The sequence below is a fragment of the Falco biarmicus genome, chromosome 1 (genome assembly GCF_023638135.1).
Source record: "Falco biarmicus isolate bFalBia1 chromosome 1, bFalBia1.pri, whole genome shotgun sequence".
In the NCBI taxonomy this organism is placed as follows: domain Eukaryota; kingdom Metazoa; phylum Chordata; class Aves; order Falconiformes; family Falconidae; genus Falco; species Falco biarmicus.
The window spans coordinates 51458534-51481426 of NC_079288.1; the positions used below are offsets into that span (position 1 = coordinate 51458534).

The 22893-nt window shown below is 46.5% G+C and overlaps 3 protein-coding genes across 3 annotated transcripts; 1 reads left to right on the plus strand and 2 right to left on the minus strand.

Moving 5' to 3' along the window:
• The first annotated feature begins 1979 nt into the window (after window positions 1-1979).
• Window positions 1980-22328, plus strand: LOC130153982 (probable E3 ubiquitin-protein ligase HERC3). Its single transcript, XM_056349519.1, has 23 exons — window positions 1980-2148; window positions 2966-3098; window positions 3388-3464; window positions 4000-4221; window positions 4967-5058; window positions 5650-5780; window positions 6549-6697; window positions 6994-7070; window positions 7384-7478; window positions 9272-9331; window positions 10090-10192; window positions 10352-10535; window positions 10874-11052; window positions 12179-12274; window positions 13475-13579; window positions 13654-13776; window positions 16952-17092; window positions 17173-17339; window positions 18420-18486; window positions 18691-18770; window positions 19784-19967; window positions 20359-20458; window positions 21096-22328. The coding sequence occupies exons 1-23, from the start codon at window positions 2067-2069 to the stop codon at window positions 21308-21310; spliced, it is 2862 nt and encodes a 953-aa protein (XP_056205494.1). The 5' UTR covers window positions 1980-2066; the 3' UTR covers window positions 21311-22328.
• PIGY (phosphatidylinositol glycan anchor biosynthesis class Y) lies at window positions 15558-16279 on the minus strand. Its single transcript, XM_056349550.1, has one exon. The coding sequence runs from the start codon at window positions 16277-16279 to the stop codon at window positions 16049-16051; it is 231 nt and encodes a 76-aa protein (XP_056205525.1). The 3' UTR covers window positions 15558-16048.
• On the minus strand, window positions 16322-16839 carry PYURF (PIGY upstream open reading frame). Its single transcript, XM_056349534.1, has 2 exons — window positions 16611-16839; window positions 16322-16463 (listed from the first exon to the last, which is right to left on the minus strand). Exons 1-2 carry the CDS (start codon window positions 16811-16813, stop codon window positions 16322-16324), a joined length of 345 nt encoding a protein of 114 aa, XP_056205509.1. The 5' UTR covers window positions 16814-16839.
• Window positions 22329-22893: the final 565 nt, after the last annotated feature.

The following is a 22893-nucleotide window of genomic DNA, read 5'->3' on the forward strand; positions in this document are numbered from 1 at the left end:
GGCTTCCACTGTGTGCTTCCTTGGCTCCCTGGGGCCCACCAAGGGATGGACATTCCACCTGGGACATCATGGCAACTGCAGCCATTTCCTTGGATTTCTCCATTCCCCTCACCCTGGATGTGCTTTGTGCTGTTCTCCTGGGAAAGGGGCTGCCCTCATAACCAAGCAGTACACCAAGCGCAAGGTTTGACACATGGGAATTTGGGGTTTTGCTTTTGGTTTGTGGTTTTTGTCGTGTGGTGGTTTTTTGTTGGTTTTTTTTTTTTTTTTTTTTTTTTCTGGGTAAGTCACACAAAAAGGGGTGAAATGGACAAAGTATTAACAGACATCTGTGAAACCCAGTTCTAGCTATGAAATCCATTTTGCACAGTTCACCTCTTTCCTCTGTCTCCTGCTAGTTGCCAGGCATCTCCCTCACGGACCCCCAGATTCCTGTTGATCAGACTATCACCAGCCCTGATACCCCTTGGGCAGAGACCCACAGGGTGTTTCAGGAACCTGCAGCAGGTTACCAGAGTGAGCCTTTCTGACATGAAGTCACTGTCAACGGTCCGTTTGGTGGGAGGAAAGATGTAGCTCCAAAAGGAAGAAGGACATCAACGTGTTTCCTTTCCTCCCCTCAAATCTCTTAATTTGAGCCTCTTCAATCTCTTCAATCTCCAAGCCTCTGCTTGGAGCGGTTTTTCCTCCCAAGGAGGAGACGGTTCATACTGTGGTGCAGAAGGACCTCTAGTGTCCCTTTGTAGCTCGTGCTTTGGCCTCACAGCTCTGGCTCTGCATTTCTAGATCTCAAGACCTTCCTACATACTGTGGAAGGAGATAAGGTCCCCATAGTGGGTGTAGGGAGGTGGCTGGGAAACACAGACTGGGTTGCACCTCCCTGGGGGGAAGTCAGCTACTGTAAGCCCCAGGGTCACCTTGCTTTGCTTCCATGGCTCCTCCACATTCTTCTTTCTTCACGCCAGGGACTTCCGCGTGCCTTTTTGTGCGCCACAGGCTGCTCCATTCAAATGTATTCTATTAAATGCTCCTGGCATCTCAGTAGTGAATTTTCCACTGTGTTTCAGTGGATGCCAGCATAAATCTGGGGATCCATGTTGTGCTTCTTGGGTCTTTTGTTGGGTTCCCCGCCAAGATCTGTGCTTAGTGTTCAGCAGCATTAAATTTTCTTGAGCAGACTGAATTCAGTTAATCAGTGGACGCTACGAGGAATACAGTGAAAAGGCTCTTAGGTGTTTTGATCCACTTCATCACGGGCATCCCCGATTTCACCATCACGATGGGCCTGCGTGCACCACTCCTGTGAGAAAGCGTGGGGGGTGGGCAGGTGGGGTGGCCTTTCCCGGGGGGAAGCTTCCAGGGTCTCTGAAGGTAAGGGGGAGGTTGAGCAGACGGTAGGAGAGACTGTCCAAGAATGGACGCAGACGGCTTTCAGATGTTGATACATTCCTGAAGCGGCCATTTCACCTGTGCTCGGCTTCACCCCGCCAGGCAGCCCCCCGGCTTCGCACGGGCTCTCAGGATCCAGGGAGCAGCAGGGCAGGTCTCTGAGCCCATGGAAAGCTGTGGAGGGACACGGGCGGGTCACTCGCCGAGACGAGTAATTAAGGCAAACGGGTGCCTTTTCCCCACTGCACCCCGCGGTGCCCTGCCCGCCCTCCGCCCTCCCGCCGCCGGCCGGGGGGACCAGGCAGCGCCCCCAGCCCGGCAGCGCCCCCAGCCCGGCAGCGCCCCCAGCCCGGCAGCCCCCCCAGCCCGGCAGCCCCCCCAGCCCGGCAGCGCCCCCAGCCCGGCAGCGCCCCCAGCCCGGCAGCCCCCCCAGCCCGGCAGCGCCCCCAGCCCGGCAGCCCCCCCAGCCCGGCAGCGCCCCCAGCCCGGCAGCTCACGCGTGCTCAGGCAGGGCTGCGTGTTTACCGCTCCGGGGGCGGTCGCGCCCGCTGCGGCTCCTCCCGCTGCCGCGGCACCCGCCAAGTTTCGGTTTCGGTTCCGTTTCCCCGCCGGGGCGGGGCGTTCCCGGGGCTGCCGCCGAGCTGCCGGGCGGCCGGCGGGGACCGGCGAACGGGGAGATGGCGGCGGGACGGCGGCAGCAGCAGCGGCGTCGGCGGGGCCGGGGAAGCGGCTCCGCGCAGCGGCCGCGGCAGACGGGAGGTAGCGACCGGGGGAGCGGGGGGGGCGGCCGGGGGCCGGGGCCGGGAGCCTCCCGGCTGCGGGCTGCACTCGCCCCCGGAGCCGAGCGCGCCGAGGGAGGCTGTGCTGGGCAATGGGCACGGATCTCCCTCAGGCTGCACGCACGGGGGAGGTGCGAGCAGGGTGGACGGCGAGCCTCCAGCAGCGAGTGGGGGCAGGCTGTGCCGGGGCGCACCTTTCAGCTTGGGCATCCCGGGTCTCAGGCGCCTGTGCTGCGGTGGGGCTGCACACGAATGACGGTGTCTGGCTGGTGCCCCGGGGTCGGGGGAGCACCTGCAGCCCCTCAGCTGCAGACCAGAAGGGACATCCTTCAGCTCTACGTAGGCGGTTTCTGAATTCTCCGTCATTGCTTCTCCAGTAAAACATCCGACTTCAAGGCATCCCACCCCCAAGGCTGTGACAAATCTGGGGTGATCAGGTACCTCAAGAAGTGCTTTATCTCCCCGGGACACTCTCCACAGCTGTGCAAAAGTAACGGAGTGTGCTTCTTGCTGACGTTTCGCTGATCGTCTTGGCAGCTGGTGGCAGAGCAGCCTAAGAGATGGAGAAATGTCTTTTAGTGCTAGTCAGGAGAGTCATCTGGCATGAAGTGGGTAGGACACTGAAACCCCAAGGGGCTGGAGAAAATAAGTTGTACACGCTTGTCTCACTTTTTCCTGAGGAGCAGAAGCTCTTGGTGAAGGCGGTAACACACAGAGAACTTGGGGAGGGGGCCAAGATGGTTAGGATGCCCGCTGCCTTGGCGTGACTGTCGTGCCTGTCTGTATTTGTTCTGCAGAACACGTGCAGTCGCAGAGGAACGAGAAGGTGCAATGCTCAAACCACGATGCAACACATACCCTTGTTCTCTCCCCTGATGGGAAGCTTTCCGAAGGCTGGGTTACAGCTTCAGCCGCCGGCTCTAAGACAAGGTAAGAAGCTTTCATGGGGTGGAGGTTGGGATGGGAGCTCTCAGAAAATGCGGCCCGCTTTTCCTGAAGGTAACGTCCCTGAAACGGAGGCACGCTCCTGTTGTAGAGAGGGAACTGGAACTTTAACCTTCCATTACTAGGTAGTAGAGTGAATCAGCTTACAGGCGACCTATATTTTTCCGTGTAATTCCCGCTAAATGTGCTGGGATTCGGTGAGCAGACGATCTTCATCCTTTACTTTGTCTCATGGCACAGCATCTATCTATTTTTTTTCTCCTTATTTTTGTAGGCTGGTGAAAGAACTAGGAAACAAAGATATTGTTCAAATAGCATGTGGGGACGAGCATGCCATGGCGCTAACCAGAGGTAACCTCTTTCAACCACATTTTTTCCTCCAGATGGGAGTCACATTATGGCAGGCTTGCTCTCAGAAGGGAGTGTTTGAACAACTTCCAGTAGTTGGTGACACCATTAGAGAGCAATGAGCGGTGGGTAGGGGACACAAAGTGTGCTGGCTGTCCCAGTACCCAGGGACCTGCAGCTCTGTCTCCCTCTGGTCCCTGAGCACAACCCCTCTGCAAAGGTGCATTGTGGAAAGCAGACATAGCCACCTCGCTCTGCGGTCACCAGACCTGCTCACTCTTAAGTTGGAGCACCTCTCTGGTTGGTTTTAGAGGTGGAAGCACACCCTGCCTTTATTCTTGCTGTGCTCCATCACACGGGCAGTATGGGACCACCCCAAAGGGGTCAGAAGCAAAGAGGGACTTCTAGCTGCAGGTGATGGTCTCACCTTGGAGCTCGGTCTCTGAAAACAGCGCTGATTTTCGCTCCCACTCCCAAAATGCAAACACTCAAAGGAAGCAGTGAGGCTGACCTGTTTTCTTTTGTTCTGTGTGTGAAGGAGGTGAGCTCTTCACCTGGGGCCAGAACGCCCATGGACAGCTCGGAGTGGGGAGCCAAACCACGTGCATTCCCAAACCACAGCTGGTAGAAAGACTGAAGGGCATCTCGCTCGCTCAAATTGCTGCTGGAAGAGCTCACAGTGCTGTTGTATCACTCTCTGGAGCTGTGTACTCCTGGGGAAAAAACGATTTTGGACAGCTGGGACTTGGAGACACAGAAGGTAAGGAAGGACAGCAGTAGGAAGGTGTTTTCCTGGCCAGTGAGCTTCCCGCAGACACAGGAGTGGCTCCTCAGGACTGTCAAGCCCCTTTAGAGCAGCGGTGGATGGTAAAGTCATTTGGAGAAAGTATATCTGGGTAAGTTCTGTTTCCTGACCAGAAAGGTCATGCAGGGACTTTCTACAGAGAATTTCCATTCATTTTATGTGGCCGACTGGATAGCACAGGCTCTTAAAACCTCATGTCTCAGAGGTCTCTTTCCACTCCCATTCTCTCTCCAGGCAGTCTTGCATGAAATAAACTAATTTTATACCTCTCTGCCTTCTGTAATTCTCTGTAAACACAAGGTGAGAGAAGAATTAAAATCACCCATTGTCTTCAAACCTAGAAGGCTACAGCAGAGGTGCCCTAGCCAGAGACAACCTGAAGTCAGTGGGATCTGAATGAGCCCACACCCTTGAGAGTCAGATATTTTGAAGCCAAGTGCCTTTTGGCAAGCAGATGTGAAAGCACTGCGTTGTTTCAGATCAAATGTAAATGAAAAGACAATCCTATGAAAAAAGACAGAACATTGTAAGAAAGAATATGTTATCATGGAGGGTAGAAAACAACTTAAACCCAAGCTGTAAATGCATGAATTCCTGTAAGAGAGGACTGAAAAGTGCAAACCCTCCGTATTTTCTAAATCTTTCTTTGTGTGAGACCCCCCAGCACTCTTTCACTTTAGCAGCACTATCTTCTTTCCAGACAGGAGCTGCCCATCGTACATCGGAGCGTTGGAGCACTGGAAGACTGTATTTATCTCATGTGGGGCAGATCATACTGCAGTTCTCTCCAAGGTGAGTCTGAAATGGAAATTCAGCGTCTGAGACCTCACCCTGCAATAAAAGATAACATTGCTGAAAGTCAGCACAGAGAAACTGGGACGGCAATGCCTGCTTCCATCCGAGTTTGAAGCCGATCCCCAAGGGATGCTTACTAAGCTATTGGGAAAACTGGCCTTTTCTCACATTCCCGTCACCTGCACGCAAACTTTTGCAGGGATGTGGTGAATGGGAGTTCTGGGGCAAAGAGGTGCAGTTCCACTTACAGTACTTTTTGAAAATATTTTCTTTTTTTATAGCATATTGGGGACTTCAGAAAATGTGACCAATACCTAATTCACTTGGGTTCACTCATAAAAGTAAAATTCTTAAGTGACAGGGAGTTATTCTCAGGAGCTAAATTGCTTTTCTCAGGAGTTAAATGATTTGGCCATTACAGTGTAGGGTTAGGCTTGATGTGAACGCCACCTGGCCACCTGCGTTTGAATCGGGGATGTTTTGTATCAAGTCCCGTTTAACTGTGTCATGCCGGCTGTCACTCCGTGGTGACCATCTGAACATCATTAATGATGCGGCGATCCTGTTGTTTGTTCCTTCACCTTCAAGGAGGGGTTGGTGTGCACCTTTGGAGCTGGAGGGGCCGGCCAGCTTGGTCACAACTCCACCCGGAATGAACTCGTGCCTCGTGTGGTGGCTGAGCTGTGGGGAGCGAGAGTCTCGCAGGTTGCCTGCGGCAGGTGGGACAGTACCAATAACATCCCTTCTAAGGTCAAGGTCCTAGGGGAATCACTGGAGAACAGTAGGGAGGGGAGTCACCGGGATGTTGAACCTGCATCCCGGTAGGTCAGCACTGTCAGAATATTGACCACTCTCCAAGTGTAAGCCACCCTTCTGCCCCAGCAAAAGCAAAACCCTCAGCCCCTGCCAAGCAGAGGGAGAGGGCAAAACCCCAGAAGCCCTTGGTTTTTCGATCTTGTAAGAAATGAAGGGTGTACTGGGTTCCAAAGGGCAAAAGCCTGTCAAAAGCCTTTGTCAGGAAGGTCACCGAATTCCTTTTCGCTTTGACAAACTGGTGCGTCCTTAGAAAGAGTTAAAGAGCGGTGGTAATTACCCAATTTCATTCTGCCTTTCTGGAACTGGGCCAGAAAAAGTGTCCTGTCAACTTTCCTGGGCTTTGTATCATGCTCAGCAGCACAAAAGTTGTGCTTGTAAAAACGGCAGGACGTGAATCTAGCAAGGCATAACCCTTTATTTTTGTATGTGGAACCCGGGTAAATCACTAATATTAGAGGACAGTATAGATTTGAGTCCTGATGTTCCTTTATTGCTGCCTGTTTATGCAAGGAAGGGTTCTAAGACTTTGGTTAAAAGGATTCTGCAGCTGGACCTTCAGGGCTTCTAAAGACAAGCCTCAGCTATCCCCTCTGAAAACATTATCTGTAAATTTGGTTCTGACTAGCCCAGTGGTATTAGCTTAGTATGACCATTTTTCTTTTTCTGAACAGACAGCACACCCTGGTCTATGTCCCTTCCTTGGACAAAGTCTATTTCTTTGGTTCTGGTGAAGAAGGACAGCTGGGAGATGAGAGAAAGCCTAATCAGTTGATACCACTTCCCATCGATTTACCAGTGAACTCTGGAAAATCCTGTCAGGGTAATGACCACTGCAGATGTGTACAATCTGTATCTGTTTCTCCCAGGGAGATGCTTGCTTTCTTGATTTCATGTTTACACCGCGAGACTAACATTACATCTCATGCTTGCTTGGTCATCCCAATAGATTCTACAACGGATAATTCCATTTGCTGCTTGATTTATCATTGTGGGTAATGGCTGCATAGAATCAACTTTTAGACAGACAGCTACTATCTGAGGGCTTTTTTTTACTGTGTGCTGTGTGCTGAACTCTCTGAAGATAATGACTGTTTCATCTTTTTTATTTGTTCACAGAAAGCAACATGTCACAAAAGGTGATCAAAATTATCGCAGGAGGAAACCAAAGTATTGTCCTTTGCAAGGACAACCAGGTATGTGCATATTTGATCATGGCTTCTAATTTAACCATCGTTCACGTTACTGCTGGAAACATTTGGATTTTCTGTCCTGCTTTTAGTGCTCCAAGTTCATATACATCTCTTGCAGTTCTTTCCAGGCTTACCCAGAAACTAACTTGTATGCAATACTATATATCTGTTCTGTGGTTAGTGCATCTGGATCATGCTGTGATTGACCATTAATTTGTTCATACTTAGGCCGAAATCTTGTAATGATTGGCTTGAAAAAAAGAATCCCATCTGCTAGACCTGTAATCTTGCCAATATTTTCATGCATTTCACACAGAATTCCTATTTGAATGGAATTGCCACTCTGAAGGGTGAAGAAGTGGATGCATGGATTTCTAATTCCAGTTTGCAAGATTGGAACAGTATAAGAAAGTAAGTCAGAAACCTGCTGGTTTGTTGGTTTTTTTTCCTCTGATACATGATCTTCTCTAAAAATTCTTATTTCTGGAGACTGTTGTAGGAACTGATGTTCAGGAATTTAGCTGAGATGGAGTCTTGTACCAGCACTTCTTACCTAGTTTTTTGCACAGGAAAAGAAGAGCTGTTCATAAGCAACAACCCTTCAATAACCCTTTTGCAAGAACAGAGCAGACTTACTGCTTGCCTTTGGAAGCCTGTCCTCCCCCTCGTCTTGAGCAGAATGGTTATTAAGTTGATGAAGAGCCGACAGGTTAAATCACCAAAAGATTCAGTCTGCAGACAGACCGAGACCTTGTGCAAAAATTGTAATCCAGAGTACCCAAACTGGAATGTTTTGTGTGTGTCAGCATTTAAAAATCAGTGATCCCTTCTTTAGTTACCCATTTTCAAAAGCACTTGAAAAAGGGTAACACATTTTCAAAAAAAAATTACCCATTTTCAAAAGCAGTAAGTATATACTACTGTGGGAAACCTTACACTTAGGGCTGAGAATTATGATTATGTAGCCTTTTTTCAGATCTTACGTGGGAGGTTATTTTCTTTGGCCAAGTCTAATCCCAGCTGCTGATTTTGAGCATTTAAAAGTGTTGGCTGATTTGGATCTAAGCGTTTCCCTGACCATTTTTAGTGTGGTTTGGATCATCTGGAAAGTGGTTGTTGAGAGGGTTCTTTCCAGATCTCAATAGGAAGGGCCTGACAGCAAATATCTTAATAAAATAGCTGCTTTAATAAGAGTAGAACCAGGAATACAGGTAGTGAGTAAGCCTAGTGTCCCTTCAGATGCTGGGAACCCAGCTTTCACACAGCAGCAAATGGATACTCTGATGGATTTTCCCCCAGCCTGCTACAAAGGCCCTGCCAGTGGAGGGGTTCCTCCTCCAGTGCCTTTTATTTTGTATAACAAACCTAACCAGATGTTGAGGTTTAACCCCAGCTGGCAGCTAAGCACCACACAGCTGCTTGCTTACTCCGCCCAGTGGGATGGGGGAGAGAATCAGAAGAGTGGAAGTGAGAAAACTTGTGGGTTGAGATAAAGGCAGTTTAATAGGTAAAGCAAAAGCTGTGCAAGCAGAGCAGAACAAGGGATTCATTCCCCACTCCCCATGGGCAGGCAGGTGTTCAGCCATCCCCAGGAAGGCAGGGCTCCATCACGCGTAATGGTGGCTTGGGAAGACAAATGCTATCGCTCCAAACATCCCCCTTCCTCCTTCTTCCCCCAGTTTATATATACTCAGCACGACATCCTATGTTATGGAATATCCCTTTGGCCAGTTTGGGTCACCTGTCCCGGCTGTGTCCCCTCCCAGTTTCTAAGAAACTGAAAAGCCCTTGACAGGGTCTGACCCTCACCCAGCAACAACCAAACCCACCCGTGTGCTGTCAGCAGTGTTCTCACACCGAACCCAAACCACAGCACTGCACCAGCTACCGAGGAGAAAATTAACTCTGTCCCAGCCGAAACCAGGACACCAGATACCATCCCAGCCTGTCAGGGGAAGGTATCTCCATCATAACACCCACCGACAGGAGCAGGTTCCCTTACAAGGCCCAGGAGAGCAGGGCTGGCTTGCTGGAGATCGCCAACTCCTTGAATACAATCTCTTCTGCAACACTGTCAGTACAGTGGTGCTAAGAAAACTTTCATGTGGTTGAGTGCAGACACACTCGTATACACATTTTTTGTTCTTTCAGTATTAAAAACGTGAAGTTGAAAGGATTGACTTTGGTTTCTTTTTTACCATCAGGAATATCAGACTCATCTTTTCATCTGAGGCTTGCATCAATGGAAGCTTCCTGGAGAAAAGGTAGTGTGCACGACTTAGACATAACAGAATGTATTGGCTGCGTGAAAACTGATACGGAGGAGTGAAAATTGGCTACTGAATGCATTTGGTGCAACTGGCGTCACAGGAAGGAGTATGAAATGGAAACATGGATAGTAGGGGCTTCCTTAGGCAAAAAATGCACTTTTCTGGCAACTCGTCTGGAATTTGCAGGGCAACTGCTTAACTCCTTCATAAGCTTTAATTTCCTTATGTACCAAATTTGTACCAAACATGACGCAGAAAGTGTTATTTTAGGCTTCGTATGTAGAGAAGATTAGTCGTATCTGAATTTGCGAGAAGCAAGTCTGTATTTTTCAAAACCCAAGCTAAAATTAAGGGGTTTATCCCCCCAGCCATATTGAAATTTGCTATAGAAGCTCACATCTGGCAGATTATCCTACGGTGACTTTTCACAGAGGATGGTAATCCCTTTAGGCAATGTTACAGGTCCCAAAGGCTCCACAATAGCTCCTCCCAGCGCAGAAGTGCAAGTCATTTTAGGGTGAAATACAGGAACCCCACCATTAACAGTACACAGCCACACAAGGCAGGAAAGACAGAATATTCAACAGGTCACACCACAGTGAGGATATCTTCTTAGAACAGATGAAATTATACCCGCTGGAGCTGGGGCTGAACTTTCCAAGTATTTTCTGATGTTAGGGTGTTTCACTGCTTCGTCAGTAACAAACCCAGCTTCTCACATGAGTTGGTTTTATTTTTTTCCTTTGTGATAGAGACAAACATTTCAAAACTTCCAAAGAAGTCTCAGGTGTAGACGTGTCAGAAGTGAAACATTTTTATGAGAAGATCAGCATGCAGCCAAAAGTCTTTCAGGAGGTAAGGATCTGATATAAAGATTCTCACTACACAGTTACTGAGGAGCCCTGGATTTGTGCTTGAAACTTGGGAATTTCATGCCAACCTAATTCATAGATGATTTTGGCAAAACATAATTGCCTTTTTAATTCTTGTCTTTTTTTTTTTTTTCCTTTGAAGGTGCAAAGGGAGGTGGAGAAGTTACTGCCATCATTGTCTTCCTCTCCCATCTCACCTGAAAATTTCAGAGTCTACTTGATCTTGCCTTTCCTTCTGCAGGGAGAGGATGACAGCTCTTACCATTCTCTCAGGCTTCTAGCACAAGCTATCTTGAAGCTCCAGCCAAAGGACCTACAAACTCTTGGTAGGGTTTTATGATGATAGAACCAAATGATTTAAATGCTTGGTCATTTTCGTCTGCAGAGCAAGAGTTAGTATTGCTGATGTAATTTGTTCCAGAGTTCAGCCTGAAAGAAATGCTTTTGGTAGAAACATGGGGACTATGCAGCAAGACATAAGAAAAAAAAAATCTCAGTCTGAGATTTCCTAATTTTTGTAGTGCAAAATTGAGCCTTTTTTTTGGGTTTTTTTTTTTTTTTGTTTAGTTCATTTGATTAAAAGAGAAAATGTAGCTTTTTCCAGAAATGGCAGTTATTTGCATGTTACCTGTGACAGATACTTCACTAGCTGTTTTCTTTGCAGAATGCCTATGGTCAAATCTAGAAACAGCCTTTTTCAAGGAGCTGGTCACTATATATCAGAGGGTTTCGGAGAAAAACCTGATTGATTTTTTCCTGGAAGTCACAGAAAGCCTAAGAGACCCCTTCAGCCTGCACCCACATGAAACAGTGACTCTGCAAATACTGCAGATTCTTTACCAGGTGAGAGAGTCTTTGGACCCTGATCAGATAGGGTGTATCAGTATGAGCTAGAGTATTTTAATCCTTTTTTACTTGAATTTTCTGGGTTTCCTTCTTACAAGGGAACATGTCACTTGACATGGTTTCAGGAATCTTTTCTGCTGTACACCAGCATAGCTTTGAAGGAATCCTGCTCTGGAGTTGAGTCTGGTTGACCCTCTATAGAAATGAAGAGCTGAAGGACGTTACAGGCCCTGCCAGGGGGAGGGATGCTTTCGGTGGTGTGAGGAGCACATGCATCGATGTGTACAGGGCTGTGGACGTGGTGTCCCATTCCCCTTTCTGCTGGTGAGATCCCTCACCCCAGTAACTGCTTACAGCACTTGAAAGACAACCCTCCTGCTTGGCGCATCGTGGGTGCCACAGTAATGCTGTGTGATGCTTTAAGAACCTGTTGCCTGAGAAATTTTCTGGGACAACAGAGCATCTTCAGCTGCACACAAGCAAGGGGAATAAAAGGGGCAATAACTGCATTCTTCTTGACAACCATCCTTTCTCCTGCTGAGATGTTCAAAGTTTAGGAAAGTCAAGAGCTCAAGCATGCACTTAGTATGAATCAAAGAGTCGTTAAATTTTGTTCAGAGTTGAATATCCTTTTGTCTGAGAATGCAGATTTGGGCCTCAAAGTTTAGACTTTTGAATCTGCATTTATCTAGATAAATAAACTCAGAAGTGCAGCAGGCCTGCTCCTCCGTAAGTGGCTACATCATTTGGAGCTTTACATGTTCACCGTCCTCCCAAAGATCCTACCTTTGCCAGGCAACAAGTATGAACGTGAATAGGGAACTTCAGATTGTCCTGCAACATGAAAGATACCCAAAGTGAAACATACCTTTCCTCATGGAGTCTTGTTAAGGGATCTTCACTGTAAATGAAAATTGCTTTCCTACTAGTTTATACGTGGCTTTCTGAGACTGGTCACTGCTGAGCGCTGTGCTACTCGTAGCACTTCTATCCTGCTTCTGTGCAGGGTCTCAGAGCTCTTTCTGCTGAAAGCCCTGTTACTCCTTAGTTCTGTCTTGCCACACAGGCGCACAGCTCGCTAGATCTGCTCACACCCCTTTTCATATTGCATGTATCAATGCAGGTGAACTCCAGAACTGGTTTCAGAGTACAAGCAAACAACTTCTATGTGCCTCCAGTGAAAGCGATTGTCGCATTATGTTGGTCCTTCAATAAAGAAGTAAGTATATAACCTTACCAGCCGTGCAAAACACTCCCCCCCCCCCCTGTTTTATTGGCATGAGTTGATATATATGAAGTCAACTCTAGATGCTAGCCCAGTACCTCTCAAAGACAATGTATTTTCCCTAGTCCTCCAGCTGTTCTAAATTATGCAAACCATTCACCATCCCAGTTTTTTAGCAGCTACAATAACACCTTCCTTGAGATGACCCAGAGCTGTCCTCCAACATCTTAAGCAGCTCTGTTTGTGTTGAACTGATGGTCAGTGTGAAACAGCACCATGAGAGGATGGTTGCTATACTTCTTGTTCCTCTGGGTTTTATTATGTTTAATTAACAGAAATATTGTGAGGTCTCTTTAAACTTCTACATAGAAACCCTATTGAGCATTTCAATTTATTTAAATCTAAAAACAAAGCCGTGGTAATAAAAGATAATCTGTGAAATGGTTCATTTCTTGATGATACGGAGGAGCGAAAATTGGCTACCAAATGCATTTGGTGCAACTGGCGTCACAGGAAGGAGTATGAAATGGGAACCTGGATAGTAGGGGCTTCCTTAGGCAAAAAATGCAGTTTTCTGGTAGCTTGTCTGGAATTTGCAGGGCAACTGCTTAACTCCTTCATAAGCTTTAATTTCCTAATGTACCAAATTTGTACCAATTAACCAGAGTGGAGGAGGTCTGAGAAACAGTATAGAATCAAAAGCCAAAAAGGACATTATCTGAAGTTGCTTCCTTATCACACTGGAGGTGTAACACTTTGAAGTAGATTATTTTGTATACCAATATCTACTGTTGAGATTACAGATAATAAATGCAACAGGTTTTAACAACAATGTACCATGACCTGGGTATCCAGGACATTTTTACAGTGTGTTTTGGTTTAGCTGAATTACAGAAGAAGCTATTAAAATCACAATCTGTTTTATTCCTGGGGCACTGTAACACAAGTGTCTGCTTGCGCAGACAGCTCAGGTGCCTCTCCAGCGGGGTTTCCCACTCACAGAGGTGTTTAGAAGCTGGTTTTAGAAAGCGTGCCTCTGTTGGTGTAGCATTGATGTACAGAACAAGGGCATATTTCAGAGATACGGGAGTTTGCCAGGGTACAGACTGGCAGTTCAGTCTACACATGTATCCCCAAACTCTGATTTTGCAAGAGAAAAATCAACACATCTTTTTCTTTTCCTTGTCATTTCAGACGTCCCTATGGATGCTGAGCAAATATCCATGCATCTTTGACATGCAAGACAAGGTCATTGTTCATTATACAGAATGCAAGACTCTGGCCAGCACCTTTAGAGATGTAAGTGTGGCCGATTTTTTTTCAATCTAGAAGAGATAAACACACTGCTAACAGACTGTTACTTCTGTCTTCAGAGACACTTAACAGCATTAGTCCAGGAACACTGGGATTTTCCAGTCAGAAGATGGTGCCTTCTGCAAGACATATGGACCCATCTAAATGATGCATCAACGCAGCAATTCAGAAAGATCTTAAAGGTAAGATACCAAAGTATATTATTTGTTAGCTCCAAATACATTGCTGCAGTGTTCTTTGGTTTTCAGTGTTACTAAAGTATTGGTAGAAGGGTTTCAGTATTACTGAGCATACAGCAGAACAGCTACTCATTGAATTATTACAAAACATGTTCTATGGGGGATGCACAGTAAATCCGGAGGGCAGTATCTTACATTCTTATTCCAGGTAGCCATCAAGCTTTGTTGCGGTAAGTCAAATGCAAGTGGCAGTGCTATTTACTGTGAGGTTGCTTTGGAGTCATGTAATAGGATTGCTCAGGAAACCGGTAATTGGTGAAGTCCATTACTACTACTGCTAGGCTGACTTTAAAGACTCTAGGCTGGTTTGCTGTACGTGAAAAACCTGGTCGCTGGGGTGCCAGCCTTAAGAGGGCAGCAAGCAACGTAGCCACAAAAGCCATTTCTCTCATGGAGATGCTGCCTGAAGGGAAAGAAGGATAGTAACAGCAAGAGAGACGAAATACAGCTGTATTTCTAGCCCTGCCCTGCAAAAGCTGTTAGATTGCTGACGTGGGAGCAGGGCACCTGCCCAGAGAAGAGCTCAGCTCAGGGACCATGTGCCATGTCAGTCACTGACACAAGGGCTGTCAAGAGTCTGGCACCACACCTGCGCAGCGGGAACTATAAACATCAGTACCCTGTTACCCAGTTCTGGTTCTTTCCAAGTGAGCCTTCTTGCCAACCAGAGCTGTCAAAGCTTTTCCTTCCTGTACACTTAGAAGATTCACAATGGGTCCGAGAGTTACCTTTCCTTCCCCCTTCCTCACAACATCAGCTGAAAGAGGCATGTATTTATGGAGGTGAGAAGGCTTGCCTCTGTACTGTCCTCTAGATCTAGTCTCTCTCCACTGATTGTACAAGGAGCCCCGATAAACAGTTGCACTTAGCTAGTCAGCTCTCGAATACACCTCTTGTGGGCACTGCCTTTCATACTGCCCATCAAAGCATTATTTGCTCAGCAGCAGCCTGATAATTTAACTGCACTGTTAGTATCCCACCAAGAGACACTTAAGTCTGTAGTATTTACAACTTGGTGCTGCATTCCTCCACTTTTCAGCAGGTAAGGGACATTAATGTGTTTGCATTGCAGCTACAAACCACTCAGGAGCAAAACATAAACCAGAAAGCTTTGTAATAGATTATTGTAGCATTAGCCTGTCCCCCTCGTAGCTGTGTCCCATTAAGACATTTTGGCAGACAGTACCAAGAACTCTGCATGTGACATCCTCATAGTGGTCTGTCACTCCATTCTCCAGTGTTGCTGTAAATGAAAACAAGGAAGGTTGAAGTATTTAGCAAAAGTATCTTCTGTTCCTGCACTACTGAGGAGAAGATAGTGCTAAGGGGAAAGATACTCTACATACTTAACATTTGTAGCTGCCAACCTGGCTACCAAATTCTGGGCTCAGTTTGAGTGATTTTTACTCTAACATGTAAGCAGATGCCTCTTTAACAAAGATGACCTAGCCTGGCTATGAAACCAGGGCAATCAGACACATTTAACAAATAGTGCAGGGACACACATCTCCTAAACAGACACTGGAATATGTTGGAGGCCACTCTGACAAAACCCCCAAATGCAGAAGTACATCCTTTCTGTAGTGCTGTCATTTCCCCATCTTTTTCTTACCAACCCCCACCCCAACAAACCCCCCAACCCCTGAAAAAAAACAGCAAACAAACCAAAAAACCCAAGCAAGCAGCTATTGGACACACAGACATGGCTATCATCCAAGTAAATGTGTCTTCATTTAACTCAAGTTTTGTTATTAAACGTCAGCCTAATTATGTTCTTCTGACAGTGAGAGAAATACATTTCAGTACACACATCGGTTCAAAACAAAGCCAAAGCTTGTAATTCAAAGAACAATTCCTATCGCTGCATAGTTATTGCTTATTATTTAAGATCAGTTATTTCAGACAGGGTACAGTTGTTCCTCATAAAACCAATCACCACCTAGAAGATATTAATTTGTGCCACTACAAACACACAACGCTCTTGAAGGGATACACTAGAAAGAATTGATGCTTCTTGTTATTCCTCCTCTTTATCTGCCTTAGTAGTAATTAACAGGCTGCTGCAGATGACTTCATACAGTTCCAGCTACTACTAGGAAAATGATGACAGTCACTAGCGCCAGAAGGGAAATCTCTCAAATCAGCTGCAATACCTGATGAGATTAAATAAATGGAGCTGCTTTAGAGAAGCCCAGGGGTTAGCAAATGCATCGCACTAGTTGTGCCTAAAAAGCTTAATCCCCATCCAGGTCCACAGGTGGAAGAATACATAAACCGGTATTGTAACAGGAAGGAGGAGACTGTAGAAACATAAGCTGTTTGTGCTGGTGCAGCCCTGTGGGAAGGTTTCATCGACACTGGCCGAGTAAAACAAGCCCGCTAGGGACAGGAGGGGCACCAGCACAGTCAGCGTGGGCAGGGAGGGGAGCACGCCTCCTCCCGCCATCAGTCCCACCAGTCCCAGTAGGCTGCTGTGGCTGGCGAGGCCTCAGGGCTGCTTCAAGCCCTCGGCTGGGGGCTTCTTCTGAGTCGTCCTGGCAGCCTCCGGGATCATGTTCGGGATGCCATCGATGACGGGGTACGCAATGCCCAGCTCCTCGTTAATGAGCTCGTTGGTAGCCTCTTCGTACCTGGCCAGGCAAGCCGGGGAAAAAAACCCAAAACAAACAACAAACCACAATGAAAAGAGGCGTGAGTAACCTGGCCCGGCCCCTCGGCAGCCCCCCTCGCTCGACCGGGGGCAGCAGCGGGCCGAGGGCGGGCAGCGGGGCGCTCACCTCAGAGGCCGCTTGGACAACGGGCACACCAGGAAGCGCAGCAGCGACGGCTCCAGCGGCTGCGGCCGCGCCGATCCCGATCCCTGCCCCGGGTCGGGGTCCCGGCCCTGCCCGCCGCTCGCTGCGCGGCCGCCCGCCGCCCCCCGCAGCACCGCCGCCCCCCGCAGCACCGCCGCCGCTCCGCGCCCGCCGCCGCGCAGCATGGCCGCCGCCCCCGCCCGCCGCGCCGCTTCCGGTGCGCCGCCGGCCCGGCCCGGGCTGCGCCGCGGTGCGCCACGGGGGTTCCGCTCCGCCCGCGGGTGCCGCTGCCGCCGGCGCTATGGGTGTCTCGGGGCTTGCAGGTGTCCTTCGTGGGCGAGGCCGGCCAGGACGGAGGCGGGCTGACCCAGGAGCTCTTCAGCGTGGCCGCCAGGACCCTCTGCCAGCCCGGTACCGGGGCCTTCTGCCGCCTGGCCTCCGGCCTGGCCTGGTTCCCCACCCAGGTAAGGAGCCGGCCCACGGGGGCGGGGAGCCCGGGGCGGGGGCAGTCACGGCTTTTCTTACCTGCTTGTTTTTTAACCAGGTGCCGAGCTGTGAGGACACCTTCCACCGGGTCGGGACGCTGTTCGGAATGGCCCTGTATCACGGGAGCGTGGTGCCTGTCCCCTTCCCCAGGGCTCTCTATAAAAAGCTGCTGGGCCTGGCGCCCACCCTGCAGGACCTCGAGGAGCTGATGCCAGTCGCAGCCCGGTACGAGCCAGCCGTGGGCCCGGTGCAGGCCAGCCGCAGCCTGAGCTCTTGCTGGGAGGCCATGGCCAAGGCTGGGCTCACAGCTCAACACTGGGCGCGGAGATCCCCAGGGCTGTGTTCAGGGTGCCCGTGGCAGCTACGTTGGCCACCATGGAGCTGCTGAAGGCCACAGCTTCCCAAGGTGGCCCTTGCCCAAGGCACAGATGTTGCTCTTAAACAGAGGCCGGCACTGCCAAAACTAAAAGCCAAGCCCCATGGCTTAGGAGGGGTCAGATTTCTGCTCCGTGTAAGCTTAAGTCCACGGAGTGAACATATAGTTCCAAACGCTCTGAGCTGTAGTTGAGACTTGAAAGAACTAAGCACCCAATTACTAATGTTGGTTTTTTCTCTGATTTGCTAATTATCAGTTTCCACAATGTTACACACAAGCACGGTGTTACCATACGCTGCAGTTGTGCCAGATTTGAGAGCCCGCATGCAGGGTTTCCACGAGCTGGGAAAGGAGGTTTCAGGCAGATACAACAGGGACAGGTGCTGCTGCCACCAACGTAAAGCCTCTAGGTCTCTGATGCCCAGTTTTCTGTGCAAGTGCTATAAATAGCCGAGAAGATGGGAACCCCATCCAACAAGCCAATGACTGTGTCAAGGTGCAAAAGAGTCCTCAGTGAAGTGAAATGTCAGCTCACCTGCAATACTTTGAGAGGTGCTGCACCCCAAAACAGTTCTTTCAGATCATCCCTCTGATCCACAGTTCCTCGCTAGATGATATCTGGAAGAACTCGGCTGTGGTCCAAGCGCACTTGCTACTGAACTTTGTGTAAAGTTATCCCCACAGGGTGTGGTGATGGACTTGCCTGGAGTCCTTTGAGGTGAAGGCATTTGCCCTCATCTCTTGGCAGCAGTGGGATGTAAGTGTATAGATCAGTTTAGGGCCATACATAAAGGTTCTGTGTGAGTATAGGTGTTGTGTATATACGTGCATTTAAATACTGCTTGTGAAAGGGTGGTTTTCAGCAGAATTTGAAAGTGCATTGAATGGTCACGTTTCTTCTCTGTTTTTTCCTCCTTGTTTTTTGAAAGGAGTCTTCAGGGAATTTTGGATGAAGAATGCGATCAAATCCTCGAGAGCCTGGACATGGACTTCACGGTAAAACATTATTTTGCCCTTCAGACATGCCATGTATGTACTCGGGCAAGATGGTGTCCCACTGCAAATGACACAACTTGTCTGTAAACTCAAACTAGTAAGAGTACCATGTCAGACCCTGTAGAAAGAAAGAATGATAGATGTAGCACATATGTATCTGTCATTTATAGATGTAACATCCAATGTTTTCATTTGTTTACGTAGATAATGGAAGAAGGAGGTTCCGCGGTTGCCATTGAACTAAAAAAAAATGGTGCCAACATTCCTGTCACTAGGGATAACAGGTCAGTTTTATTTTTCCTATATCTGTTGTCTTGTTGTGAGTGTATGAAATACCATATCTATATCCAGAAAGTACTGAACATCAGCATTGTGCTGTTGGTCTTGGTCCAACAGGTTGTATGCTTTCAGTTCTTGATTTACTTTCTGCATATGTACCAGACATTGGCAGTTTGTGTAAGCAGTGGGTAAGAAGGGGATCCTTGGACATCCTGGCATCTGCATATACAGACATGCTTGGCCTTATCAGGGGAATTCCTAACAAATGTATAAAATACCCCGAAACAATATTTTCTTGGAAATACAGACAGTTTGTCTGGGAGCTCCAGCTATAGGTACACCTGTATAAGTTTCTTCTTAAAAGCAAAATGCTGCCTGCTTATTTGCATATATGGAATGTATCTTGTATATAACAGAGAAAGAGCGATCTATCAATCTGTTGTGTCAATATTAACTTCAGCACAGGGGAGAGAGAGAAATTCTATGGCCTGAGTTTGAGGACCAATAGGGATGCGTGAAAGGGCTGTTTAGGAAGCTTGAAGTATAGTGTTTACATTGAGTTGATTGTACGAGTGCAATGTCACTAGACAAATCCCCATCACAAATGCAAGGGTAAAACTGTACTGATAAGCAGCTGTGCAAATACCTATTTTGATTTCAGGGCATTGAATTCCTCAGCATTCAGTGGGGGGTTTGCTGAATTTACACCATTTAGGGCTGCTAGGTTCCATCTTACTAGTGACATGTCTGATAGGATTTCATTGGACTGTTCACATGAAGTACAAGGAGTGTTATCAAAATGAATCCATGTTGGCCAGCATTCTCTTTTATTTGTGATGATCCTCCCAGCTTATTCAGTGAATAAATAATTGGCAGTGTTGACTGCTTTCAGTAAGGACTGAATCTTTACAGTAGAGCAGGTCATACGGAATAAAGGAATAAGGAATAAAGTCCTCTATAATTCCCCTTTTAAAAAAGCACCTATTGCATTGCTTGTTTGATGAATGTATCTTTGCAGGAAAGAATTTGTTGACTTGTATGTGAATTACGTGTTCAATGAATCAATACGGAAGCCATTTGAGGACTTTATGCAAGGGTTTTTAAGAGGCTGCCCAGCTAGAAAGTGGAAGATGTTTCTCCCTGCAGAGCTCCAGATTGTTCTTCAGGGACATACAAAATTTGACTGGCATCTGCTGGAAGAGGTATTGGATACAAGCACAGCGCTTTCTGCTATATCTGCTGAGCATAAGCTCTTGACATGTTCCTTTGCTGAGTGCATAGGTCATGAACAAAAACCAGAAGCTCAAGGGACTTTTTGTTTTTTGTTTTTTTTTTTTAATTGTGTCACCATTTTGAGTCTGTTTCTAAACTACATCAGGTACAAGAACAGAGAGGACTAAAAATCAAATCATAGCTCAAGGGTTGTCATATGAATCTTTGAAAAACAAATGAACAAACAGATTCTAGACACTAAGAGGATTTGAATATCTATGAACAGGATTATAAAATTTATCGGATAAACTGTTGTTATTTTAAATAAAAATGGAAATAGTGAGGATTAACTGACCTGTTTTATTTTTATCTCTTCGACAGAATGTGATTTACATACAGTATAAAAAGCTAGATCAAATCATTGGGAATTTTTGGACGGTGTTTCACAAGCTCCCAGAAGAAAAAAAGAAAATGTTTCTTGGTAATGTATCAAGCATTTTAATTTTTTCATAGCCCTTTTCTTTCCCCCACAACACACATTTTAGGTGCACATGAAAAATGCGATAGTTCCAAACAGCTTTTTGACACATCCCTGTGTCTGCCTGCCATATTTTCTAGTGAAAGCCACAAAGAAATGGCACAAAAAATTGCACAGGCACAGCTCTGACCCTCCCTACATCCCTTGAGGCTTGCCTGAGTGCTTCTGACTACCTTGAAACTTGCAATTACTTTATGCCTTAATTTTATGGTTACTGGTTTTTGGTCAGAGGCCTCGACTCGTGTGAGCAGACTATGTTGACGTAAGCAGTTTAGCTTTCTCAAAGGATTACAGAAGGTAGCTCATCCTTTTTAAATGCAGAAGGTCAAACATAGCCTGGCCTTTGTCATCCACAGGGTCTGTATAAGTAAAAGTAAAAGAGGGCTTATAATGATTATGAATCAGCAAGAGGCTTTATCATATTCAGGTACAAATTCAACAAAGCAAAATGATTAGCTTATGGAAATAGCCATATTTTTACACTTAATTTTCCCTCATGATTTTCATCCTGTGATAACATTATCATGTTTTTTCTAAATTTGCTAATGTTTTTTTGTTTTTCTTTTTCCCCTTCCTTCAGCTTTTTTGTCAGGGTCTGATCGAATCCCTTGCTATGCACTGGACTGTTTTAGATTTTCTATTGCAGATCCTCAAGTAGAAAATCCAGATGAGATGTATCCTTTTGTCAATACCTGCAGCCATATTTTGTTTCTCCCCAGATACAGAAATAAAAGAATACTCAAGAAAAAGTTGCTTGATGCTATAGAGCATAATGAAAATTTTGGCTTGCCCTAACTCTTGGTCAGGAGCACTTTAAAGCAAAAACAAAAACCCAAGTCTTTGTTTCCCTTGTCATATTTTTCTCTTAATAACTCCAGTTGACTTACTGGTTTCTACCCTGCCTTATTTTCACTGCACTTTATAAACATTTGGGTGTGTGCATTCACTAAGATTTTATATTGATTATAAAAATGAGCGTAGACTGGATACCTGATTGTTAGATTATAAAGTTAGGAAAGAAGAATCCTATTTAACCCACTTCCAAGAAGCAAGCTGATAACCAAGTATATTTAAATATATGTGCAACCTGTCTACGCTGTGCTGATCTTGTTTAGCTGGTGAGCTTTCAGCAGCAGGGGTTTTGCGATTTGTACATTACCAAACATGCAACCAGTATATGCTAGTCAGTCATTGTTGCAAGAGTAAATGCTAGGGTAAAGTTTTCATCTGCATTAGTTAAGAATTCTTTTGGGGAACAGCTAACGCTAAAGAGACATGTTCCTGCAGACTGTGAATTGAAGGAGCAGCCTGTGCTTACCTGCATATGGCCTTTGACTTACCTGAGAGAAGTTCTTAGGATAAGGATTTGATCACTCCTAGACTTTGTCAAAAGCTGTATTTGTAATGCATTAATGGACTTTTAATTATTTAGTGCAATAAAACTGTGGTATTTGTCATGTTTCTTTATATCTTCTGAGGAGATACTTGGCAATTAAATCAAAATTTCAGGCTTGCAGAACAGCTCTGTCTACAGAACCCTGCGGGCTTGAGGCCTGCAGGGCTGCTGGAAGCTCATTGTGGAAACAGTGCCTAACCCTGGCAGGATGCTGACACTGTCAGGCGGGATGTGAGGGCAGGATGTGTGGTTTTCTGTGTATTTTGCTTCGTGTGAAATATATGGAGAGAGAGAGAGAACAGTCATGATTTTTCAGCAGTCTTATCTGTCCGTTTGTATGTTAAATGTGTCAGTGGATAAACTTATGTACAGAAAACTTTTATTGTGTTGAATTAAATGATGATTGATTAATTTTCACACCTGTAGTTGTGTTCTTCCTTGGTTATGCAGCCTATGCTTGATTCTATCTGTGTTTTCTGTCCTCATTGTTACCAGGAAGACATTCACAAGAGGAGTCAAAGGCTGATATAAGTCTAATTCAAATAGAAGGATTGCATAGGCTGAACCAGTCAAGGTCTTTCACGTTTGGTGCAGATTGTGCTTTAAATGAATGTAAAAATTGAAAGCGAGAAGACGACAGGAATTTTTACTTCCTGTTCTGTCTTGACTTTGTGTTGGGTATCACATGCACACCCTCTTGGACCAGGGAGGCTGCCTCTCTGAAATGCCAGTAAATGATATAAACCTTTTTTGGAAGTGACTGTTAGGCTAGTGATATTTTTTTTTTTCTTTAGGAAAGTAAATGTTTCCTAGGAAAGACATAAGCATTATTTATGAATTTATGAATAGTAAAAAGGATATTGTTACATACTAAGAAAAAGAGAGCTTCCTTTTAAGTTACAGTATAGTAATTAGTAAAGAAAAACTTAAAGCACTCACCTCAAGTACCAGGGTGATATGGGAAAGCAGGTGACACAGTTGT